Raw genomic sequence first — 11307 nt, forward strand, 5'->3', positions numbered from 1 at the left:
GAGGCAAGGGAAGGATGGTAGAGTTAAAGAACCATGGTGTACAAAGGATGTAGAAAATCTAGTCAAGAAGAAAAGAAAATCTTACAAAAGGTTCAAGAAACTATGTACTGTTAGAGCTCTAGAAAATTACAAGGCTGCCAGGAAGGAGCTCAAGAATGAAACTAGGAGAACTAGAACGGGTCATGAGAAGACCTTGGTGAGCAGGATTAAGGAAAGCCCCAAGGCATCTACAAGTATGTGAAGAGCAAGGAGATGATCCGTGTGAGAATAGGACCAATCAGGTGCGAGAGTGGAAACACGTGCATAGAGTCGGAGGAGGTCGCGGAGGTACTTAATGAATACTTTGCTTCAGTATTCACCAGTGAATAGGACCTTGGCAATTGTGGGGATGACTTACAGCAAACTGAAACACTTGAGTGTATAGACTTTAAGAAAGAGGATGTGCTGGAGCTTTTGAAAAGCATTAAATTAGATAAGTCACCGGGACCGGATGAGATGTACCCCAGGCTACTGTGGGAGCGAGGGAGGAGATTGCTGAGCCTCTGGCGATGATCTTTGCATCATCAATATGGACGGGAGAAGTACAAGAGGATTGGAGAGTTGCAAATGTTGTTCCCTTGTTCAAGAAAGAGAGAGGAGATAACCCTGGAAATTATGGACCAGTGAGTCTTACTTCAGTGGTGGGAAAGTTGTTGGAGGATTTACGAGCATTTGGAGAGACATAATCTGATTAGGGATGGTCAGCATGGCTTTGTCAAGGGCAGGTCGTGCCTTACGAGCCTGATTGAATTCTTTGAGGATGTTTCAAAACACATTGATAAAGGTAGAGATGTGGATGTAGTGTATATGGATTTCAGTAACACATTTGACAAGGTTCCCCATGCCAGACTCATTTAGAAGCTAAGGAGGCATGGGATCCAAGGAGACCTTGCTTTGTGGATTCAGAATTGGGTTGCCCACAGAAGGTGGTTGTAGAAGGTTTGTATTCTGCATGGAGGTGACCAGTGGTGTTCTGCAGGGATCTGTTCTGGGACCCCTCCTCTTGGTGATTTTTTATAAATGACCTGGATGAGGAAGTAGAAGGTGGGTCAATAAGTTTGCCGATGATGCAAAAATTGGGGGTGTTGTGGATAGTCTGGGGGGTTCTCAGAGGTTACAGTGGAACATTGATAGGATGTAGAACTGGGCTGAGATGGACTTCAATCCAGATAAGTGTGAAGTGGTTCATTTTGGTAGGTCCAATTTTAAGACAGGATATAGTATTAATGGTAAGACTCTTGGCAGTGTGGAGGATCAGAGGGATCTTGGGGTCCGAGTCCATAGGACACTCACTGCTGCTGCAGGTTGACTGTGTTGTTAAGAAGGTGTATGGTGTGTTGGCCTTCATTAATCGTGGGATTGAGTTCAAGAGCCGTGAGGTAATGTTACAACTATATAAGACCTTAGTTAGACCCCACTTGGAGTACTGTGCTCAGTTCTGGTCGCCTCATTACAGGGAGGATGTGGATACTATAGAGATTTACAAGGACGTTGCCTGGATTGGGGAGCATGCCACACGAGAGTAGGTTGAGTGAACTTGGTCTTTTCTCCTTGGAGTGATGGAGGATGAGAAGTGACCTGGTAGAGGTGCATAAGATGACGAAAGGCATTGATGGTGTGGATAGTGAGAGGCTTTTCCCCAGGGCTGAAATGTCTAATACAAGGGGGTATAGTTTTAAGGTGGTTGGAAATAGATTCAATGGGAATGCAGGGGTAAGTTTTCCACACAGGTGGGTGCGTGGAATGCACTGTCAGTGATGGTGGTGGAAGCGGATACAATTGGGTCTTTTAAGAGACTCTTAGATAGGTAGATGGAGCTTAGAAAATTAGGGCAATTCTAGGCAGTTTCTAGAGAAGGCGACATGGCCAGCACAACATGTGCTGTAGATTTCTCTGTTCTATGTTCTATGCTCTGTTTGTCTGTCTCGCGAATGCCGCTTACTCTACCTGGGGTTTCTCTCTCCCTCTATGACTATCAGCCGGAGACTTTTCTCCGTGGATCACCCCCAGAGCCACCATTACTCCTGTCCCTTTCTTCGCACCAATTGATCGGCTCCCGGCATCAGGCAGGAAGTTACGATGGGCCTGACAGTGTATTGAAAAGTACCCCCCTCACTGCTGTCCCCCTCACCCCTGGGTTGGGAGCTCGGGCGGCCGGTGATGGAGAGAAACACGAAAAGTTCTGGAAATTCCAAGCAACACACTCAAACTGCCGGAACAACTCAGTAGGCCAGGCAGCTTCCATCGAAATAAATAAACAGTAAACGTTTCAGGCCAAGACCCGTCATCGGGATAGACACAACGGTGGGCACTCACGCCGCCGACCTGACCCATTCCTTATCTCAGCTCTCGTGAGGAACACGGTGCCGTCTCGCCGTGGAGAAGATGTGACTGGAAACACCTCGGAATCGCCTCCTTCCAACCAACAATACCCCTCTCACCCTCCTAAAACACCCGGCCCCCGACCCCTCTCACCTCCAGTCTCCCAAACGCATCTTGGGAACCTAAGCTCCCGGCACAGCCAGACCGAAATCGCCCGCACAAATCGGCCAGACTCCTTCCTGCAGGATGGTGGGTCTGATGGTGCTGGAGAGGGTAGACTCTTCAACGGTCATGGCGGGTTCCGAACTAACACCAACCGATGTCTTCCGATCCACAGCGTTGGCCATGAACACGCTGGTGTCTCTAGCGGTTGGGCGTGACCCCAGAGAGGGAGGATGTGGTGGGGGGGGGGGGTGGAGAGTGAGTGTGAGAGGGAGAGAGAGAGCGGGTGGGAGTGGGAAAGAGAGAGGGGGGACGGAGGAAGAGAGAGGGGGGAGAGAGAGCGAGAGAGAGAGGGGGAGAGGGGTGGTGGGAGTGGGAAAGAGAGAGGGAGGGAGGAAGAGAGAGGGGGAGAGAGAGGGAGAGAGAGAGAGAGAGACCGTACGTGAGAGAGAGAGAGGGGGAGGGCGGAAAGAGAGAAGGAAGGGAGAGAAAGCGAGGGGAGAAAGAGATAGAGGGATAGAGAGGGGGAGAGTGAGAGAGTGAGAGAAAGAAAGACAGACAGACAAACAGAGAGAGAGGGAAGGAGAGAGGGAAAGAGAGAGAGAGAGAGAGAGAGAGAGAGAGAGAGAGAGAGAGAGAGAGAGAGAGAGAGAGAGAGAGAGAGAGAGAGAGAGAGACGCAGTTTACATCCGAGGGAATCTTTGCACCGGGTTCCGGGTCCGACATAATGAACGATGAAGCCGGGGAACGAGCGGGCAGTGACGGACCGGACACCAAACAGGAGAGCTCGGCGGCAGGCCAGGAGCCGAGGGATATTCCGGGGACTTCCTCCAGCGCCGCCACTGCTTCGGACGAAGGCGGAGAGGTGGAACTGTCTGTCGGTGACCCCGATTACTGCCGGAGAATTCTGGTCCGAGGTAAAGGGGAAGCGAGGTTGGAAACGAACCTAAGAAATAATATTTAACAATTAAAATAAAAGTTTTGAGAGGTGAAGGGAGGAAGGTGTAAGAGCAAAATACGCGAAAAAGCGATATAGGGTGGGTGTGCATTAAAATGGAATTACAGAACAATTTTGAAAGAATATCGGAATTTAAGATCTGCATTGGAACGTTACACATGAAGCGATGCACACGGGAAGCCGGTTCATTTTGTTGTTTTTAAGACGGATAGATAATTCAAATGATCTCCAGCGATGGTCTCACAACATTTACCAATCTCTTTCCAAAATATACGGCGCTGAGAGAGAGTGAAGGGAAGGGAGGGAGCTGCGGAGAAACCCCAGGAATCGCCCCCACTCTCACCGCCATTTTTGCACGGAATTCGATTTAATTTTTGAATATGTGTATCTGATTTTTAGAAGATCGCCAGGTCGTTATAATTAAATCCGCCGCCTTCGGCCCGAGCGCGGCGAGCTTACGCCGCCAACGGTCGCAGGCAAACTCACGCGTGTTGTAACACACACACACAAATGAAATTATTGTGCATTATTTTCTCCGCAAATCTCCGGATTTATTCTCGGAACGCAACTCCGAACTTTGCGGACTGATCTTAACCCGGGAGAGCGCGCTGCCTTGAGTTGTGACAGGCTCCGGTTATCTCTGTGCGATATATCTCGGCTTCCTCATCGTGTATCGATCATCTAGGAGATTCTTCCACGTACTTTTAATCTACCTAAATTTATTTTAAGTATTATATACAGCTGTTTTTAGCGTAATTGCATGTTTTTTAAAGCCTCGCAATAAATAGAAATCAATCGTAGTGGATTATATCCGGACCGGCGCGCTCCTTCCCTCTTCGTATAATCACGGTGAGCTACGTCCCTGTACTAAATCCAATTTTCATTTAATATTTGTCCTTTATAGATTAAAATCGACAGTTCGGCTAATTCGCCGGAGTCTCAGATAATCCGTCAGACACCGAGCGCTTTTTATTTAATTTTAACAAGTCCAACTATTATTCCAACAAAACGCTGGGTTTTTTACTCAGAATTTGTTAATTTAAATAAAATACCTAAGGAGAATTTATTACGTGAAATAAACAAAGCCAAGCCCCTAAAACTGCCCAGAACAGCAGTGAAATTGACCCGAGAATGGGAGGACATGTAGACGATGGAAATCTAAAATAAAATTCAGTTAGATGGTAAAAATCGTTTCTGTTGAACTCGTGGGGGTCACCCTAAATCAAACCTCGTTTGGAAAATTAATGTTATATTAATTTTAATTTTCACAGGAGTCGTTGTTATTTTGAAGATTGGTATCTAAATAAAGGTTTAGACAAATATTCCTTTGCGTCTCTGCTCCTCTCTCTACATCTTTCTCTCACTCCATCTTTCTCCCTTTTCTTTCCCTCTCGCTCTCTCAATCTCTCTCCATCTTTCCCCTCTCTGTCTCTCTTTCTGTCTGACCCCTCTCTCCCATCCCTCTATCCCAGTCTCTCTCTCACTCTTTACGTCTCTCTCCTTTTATCTCCCTCGCATTCTTTCTCTCCATCTTTTTCTCTCTGACTCTGTCTCCCTTTCTCGTTTTCTGTCTGCGCCCTCTCGCCTCTCTCTCGCCATCTCTACCTCAGTCTTTCTCACTCTCTCTCTCCTATTTATCTCCCTCCATCTTTCTCTCCATCTTTTTCTCCCTGTCTCTGTCTCTCTGCCTCGATCTCTCTCCATCTTTCTCTCCCCCTCGCTCCGACTCTCTCTCTCTCTCTCTGTCTCTGTCCGTCTGTCTGCAGTTTCTATCTCTCTCCCTCTCTCTCTCTCTCTCTCTCTCTCTCTCTCTCTCTCTCTCTCTCTCTCTCTCTCTCTCTCTCTCTCTCTCTCTCTCTCTCACTCTGTCTCTCTCACTGAACAGAAACAGAATTTCTCTCTGGAATTTATTATTTTGCATTTTGTAAGCTCGCGCCTATGCGGAGTAACATTTCCCCCTTCTGCTCTAAATATGTTTTTTTTTATAAATCGAGCAACCAATTTAATTTCCCCTCCTTTTCTCTGCCTACAGTTTAAATGTTCAAAATTCAGATAGTATGAAGGTAGGATCCCAGCCAAATTCGCGTTTGTAAGCGGACAGACGCCCGAGTTTTAGGTTTAAAAACTCCTCGTAATCGTTGATCCACTTCCCACATAAGGTCTGTTGAATCATTCCGAAAACTGCGTTGTTTCCCGTAAGCAAAGCAGGGCAAGTAGGGGATATCCTGCTTGTTTTTTAATGTGGAGGGGGAGTGAATGGGAATTTTATCTCCCGTTTTACCACTGCTCCCTGTGACTCCCTTTCTTCGCAGAACAACTCGTCAAACCCGCCCGTGCGGATTGCTTGCAAAAGCATCTATACCGTATTTGTAACGTTGGGATGGCGTTGGTTTCGTTGTTTTTACTAAACAAGCCTCGGTACTGAACGAAACGGCAGAAAGAACACGGGGAAATTTATATACTGAGAACGATGGTTTGTGAGCAGAAGTTGGGCTCAGGACACAGATAAGGAACACATATATCAGATATGCCCAGAGAATCACCAGTAATATACATACAAGGTATTCGACAGATGCTGCAAAACCAGCGCTACACACACAAATACTGGAGGAACTCAGCAGGCCAGGCAGCGTCTATGGAAATAAATAAAACAGTCGATGTCTCAGGCCGAGACCCGTCATCAGGACATCAGAACTGTTTATTTCCCTCCATAGTTGCTACCTGACCTGCTGAGTTCCTCCAGCATTTTATGTGTGTTATTATAAAGAGCCCAGAATGTATGATTTAATTCCATTTGGTCTCAGGCGAGTGTGAATCTAAACGAAAACTCATGAGACAAGCAAGAAAGGGTCAAAACACAGGTCAGCAAGTCCTTTCCTATCCCAGATTGGCATGTCAAAGCTTAAAAATCGCATCACTGCTTACTACTTCACACACACACACACACACACACACACACACACACAAACCCTCTCCTCCACCGTCTCCCAAAGAATAAACAACGTGCTTTTTATCTAGTTGATAAAAAAAAAAAATTCAATAAAACTCAAGAGCCTTAAAATAATATTTTAGCATTAAACTGAGTTTACCGTAATTCGGCTGGAGTTCCATATACTATAAATGGTCTCCGAAACAGCTTCAGTATTCCAATTTGTCATGTAAACTAATTTTGGTAAAGATCGTTTTAGAATATTTTGCTTTAGTCTAGGAAGTATTATTGTTTAGATTTATACAGAGAATGGCCGGGATTAATTTCTCTCTCTCTCTCTCTCTCTCTCTCTCTCTCTCTCTCTCTCTCTCCTCTCTCTCATCTCTCTCTCTCTCCTCTCTCTCTCTCTCTCTCTCTCTCTCTCTCTCTCTCTCTCACACACACACACACACACACACACACACACACACGGTACAAGGTACAGAAACACTGAAAATTCATCGCAAATTGGCTGAGATTGAAACAAAAATAGTCATGAAACTATATATATATATTTACTATCCGTACATTCGGCAGGAGTTAAAGACCTCCAAACGAGCTAACCATTTTAGCTTGGTAGGCAAGGGTTCCCGGGCCAAAATATGCTCAGGTTGCGAATAGATCCGGAGTGAATCTCTTTCGCTTCCCGCATTCAGTGGGATGGGATTCGGAAGATTCAAATTGTCAAATTTTCTGCAATATTTAATATCTGTAATTTTCCAAATTTTATTTTTAAAAGGCAGGGACATTCCCCTGTGTTGTTAAGCGACAGAGAACGGAATACGCTTCACGTTTCGCATGTAGCCGATAGTCGGCTGAGAGTCTGTCCTGGCGCGGGGCTCTTGTCTCCGGTCTCCTGTTTCCCCGTCTCTCTTCTTTCAATCCTTTATCCTCTTTATCCCCTCGGTCCGCTGACGCAGACGGTCAGCAATCCGCTGTTGCCGCTATTAGAACAATTTAGAGTAAGATGTGAGGTTTAAATTTAAATTAATTTCTAAGTCGGTGGTACATCCTCTCTCCAATCAGCCCCTTCGTTCTTTCTCTTTAACTCTTCCTCTCTATTTTCACTTCCCAGTTCAGAAACAGAACCAGAATCAGGTTTAACATTGCGGCATATATCGTGAAATTGTAGTTTTGCCACAGCGGCACCCTTAACAAAAACAAACCATAAATTACAGTAACTATATACAAAATAAATTAAAGAAGTATTGCAAAACGAGGGCAAAGGAGAATTAGGGTAGTGCACATGGGTTCGATGTTCGTCCTGAAATCCGACGACGGAGGGGCAGAGGCTCAAACGTTGAATGTTTGCCTCCAGGCTCCTGTACTTCTTCCTTGATGGTAGCAATGAGAAGAGGGCATGTCCATGGATGTTGATTTTCGAGTTATCACGTTTTGAGAGGTCCTCAAGGCTGGGGAGGCGAGTGCCGCTGGATTTCCAGCGCCTGCAGAATTTAAATGCCAGAGATTCTGGCTTCTTCCCCCTTCCTGGCCAGTCCTGATGAAGGGTCTTGGCCCGAAAACATCGGCTGTGTATTCCCTTCCATGGATGCTGCCTGACCTGCTGAGTTCCAACAGCAATGTGTATTTGTAGGATCTCTTGTGTTTAAGATTTAATTACACCGCGGTGTATCCAAAAATAGACTAATCTAATCTAATCCACCCTTTTACCCCTCACACGTACCCTCCTTAGACCCCTACACACTTCCTCTCAATACCCAACAGATTCCCTCTCCATCCCCCACAGACTCCCTCTCCATCCCCCACACACTCCCTCTCTATACCCCACACACACCCTCTCCATCCCCCACACACTCCCTCTCTATACCCCACACATTCCTTCTCCATCCCCTACACACTCCTTCTCCATCCCCCACACTCCCTCTCTATCCCCCACACACTTCCTCTCAATACCCAACAGACTCCCTCTCCATCCCCCACACACTCCTTCTCCATCCCCCACACACTCCCTCTCTATACCCCACACATTCCCTCTTCATCCCCCACAGACTCCCTTTCCATCCCCCACACACTCCCTCTCTATACCCCCACACACACCCTCTCCATCCCCCACACACTCCCTCTCTATACCCCACACACTCCCTCTCCATCCCCCACACACTCCCTCTCTATACCCCACACATTCCCTCTCCATCCCCCACACACTCCTTCTCCATCCCCCACACTCCCTCTCTATCCCCCACACACTTCCTCTCAATACCCAACAGACTCCCTCTCCATCCCCCACACACTCCCTCTCCATCCCCCACACACTCCCTCTCTATACCCCACACATTCCCTCTCCATCCCCTACACACTCCTTCTCCATCCCCCACACTCCCTCTCTATCCCCCACACACTTCCTCTCAATACCCAACGGACTCCCTCTCCATCCCCCACACACTCCCTCTCCATCCCCCACACACTCCCTCTCCCTCATCACACTCCCTCTCTATCCCCCACACACTCCCTCTCTATACCCCACACACTCCCTCTCCATCCCCCACACACTCCTTCTCCATCCCCCACACTCCCTCTCTATCCCCCACACACTCCCTCTCTATACCCCACACACTCCCTCTCCATCCCCCACACACTCCCTCTCTATACCCCCACACACTCCCTCTCCATCCCCACACACTCCCTCTCTATACCCCACACACTCCCTCTCCATCCCCCACACACTCCCTCTCCCTCATCACACTCCCTCTCCATCCCCCACACACTCCCTCTCCCTCCACACACTCCCTCTCCATCCCCCACACACTCCCTCTCCATCCCCCAAACACTCCCTCTCTATACCCCACACACTCCCTCTCCATCCCCCACACACTCCCTCTCTATACCCCACACACTCCCTCTCTATCCCCCACACACTCCCTCTCCCTCATCACACTCCCTCTCCATCCCCCACACACTCCCTCTCCCTCCACACACTCCCTCCATCCCCCACACACTCCCTCTCTATCCCCCACACACTCCCTCTCTATACCCTCACACACTCCCTCTCTATACCCTCACACCCTCTCCACTTTCTCAGTTCTGAACAGGTCACTTCCACTCTCTGCCTTCACTCCGTCTCACTGTAATTCTACACCGTTCCACAGTTCACTTGCTCTCGTCGACAGATACGCGATTTAAAAAATATGAATAATTCTAGAAACCTAGAATTTTCCACCAAAAATATTGTTTAAGCAGTCAGAGAAAATTACTGAAATAAGCGTAGCAGTGGTGTGATCACTCGAGTCGAGTATAATGTTCTCCTGAGGGGTTGTCACAGAGTGAAGTCAGACGATTTCATTCTCAAGTTCAAGTTTATTGTCATCTAACCGTACATATGTACAGCCAAATGAAACAACGTTCCTCCACACCACGGCGCGCCCACACAACATATATTACACACAGCACATAAAACAGAATATTAGCATAAACAAGTTTTTAAAATATAATTCAAAATGCATGTCGTGTGCAGAGCAAAGGAAACAGTGAACAGCTCGCTGCCCTAGTGACGGGAGCTTGTTGGAGTCAGGACAGTCATTAGTCTCAAAGTCTGAGGGAAGAAGCAGCCTTTCATGAACACTGTAAAAGATTGAAATAAACTGCAGGCGTTATAAGAGAAAGCAGGTGTTAAAAGAGCGTGAACGTTTTGGTCATATTGGTGAATGTAAATCGGTTTATTATTGTCGGTGTGGTGAATCACGTTGCCACCCACACACAGGATTTCATTGCAACAGTGCATTGAGGTGACGCAGCCGGTTTGGGATTAGTTTATTATCGCCACTTGCTTTGCGTAGTGTTTCTAGGGTAAGGGGGTGACGGTAGCTAAGGGCTTTACGCCAGCAGCGATGGGCATCCAATTCTCACCGCTGTCTGTATGTTCTCCCCAAGACCTCGTGGATTTCCTCCGGGTGCTCCAGTTTCCTGCCACAGTCAAAAGACCTAAGGGTTGGTGGGTTCATTGGCCTTTGTACATTGTAATTTGATCAGATCAGGGTTTGCTGGGCGGCGCGTCCCGAAAGGTCGAAAGGTCCATTCTGCGCTGTATCTCAGAAAAGAGGTAAAACAAACCGTTAGTACAGGAGAAACAACAGCCGGATGCAGAATGAAGTGTTACAGCGAAAGTGCAGTGTCGGCAGAGTCCGATCATAACGAATCAGTCATCTGGAGCATTGCTCACAACTCTGGTCGCCCCATTATAGGAAGTCGAGGCCTTGGAGTTTACCAGGAGTTCAGGAAGGGTAAGCCGAGGGAACACTATGAACTAATCGTCAGAGAGGGATCAGAAGTGAACAATTTCAAGTTCCTGGGCGTCAGGCATTTCTGAGGATCTAACCTGTCCCACATATCAATGCAGCTATAAAAAAGGCAGTGGCTATATTTCACTAACACTCGAAAACTTCTACAGATTAACCGTGGAGAGCACTGTGACAGGCTGCATCGTTGTCCGGTATGGGGGGGGGGGGGGCTAACGAACAAGATCGAAAGTTGTAAAGTTAATCAGCTCCATCTTGGTTACCAGCGTCCGTAGTATCAAAGACAACTTCAAGGCGGCTCAGAAAGGCGGCATCTATCATTAAGGACCCCAATCACCCAGGACATGCTCTCTTTTCATTTGCTAGCGTCAGGAGGGAGGTACAGGAGCCTGAAGGCACAGCCTTTACCCCCTCTGCCATCCAATTCTAAACGGACATTGCATCCATGAACACTACTTCATTTTTGTATTATTTCCTGTTTTTGCACTATTTCTAATGTAAGTATTTAATACACATTTAGTTCCGCCCTTTAGTTACTTACTGTATTGACTTACTTATTTTGTTTCTCTGTATTGCCATGTACTGCTCCCGCTAAGTTAGTACAT

The 11307-nt window shown here is 47.2% G+C and overlaps 1 protein-coding gene across 1 annotated transcript in view; it reads left to right on the plus strand.

Moving 5' to 3' along the window:
- Window positions 1-2939: 2939 nt before the first annotated feature.
- vax2 (ventral anterior homeobox 2) overlaps window positions 2940-11307 on the plus strand; it is a 23305-nt gene continuing 14937 nt past the window's right edge. The window contains exon 1 of the mRNA XM_059965851.1: window positions 2940-3440. Coding sequence (XP_059821834.1) covers window positions 3258-3440 — 183 coding nt within the window. The 5' untranslated portion in view covers window positions 2940-3257. The remainder of the gene's footprint in view (window positions 3441-11307) is intronic.

This window comes from Hypanus sabinus, chromosome 3, assembly GCF_030144855.1.
Source record: "Hypanus sabinus isolate sHypSab1 chromosome 3, sHypSab1.hap1, whole genome shotgun sequence".
Lineage (NCBI taxonomy): Eukaryota > Metazoa > Chordata > Chondrichthyes > Myliobatiformes > Dasyatidae > Hypanus > Hypanus sabinus.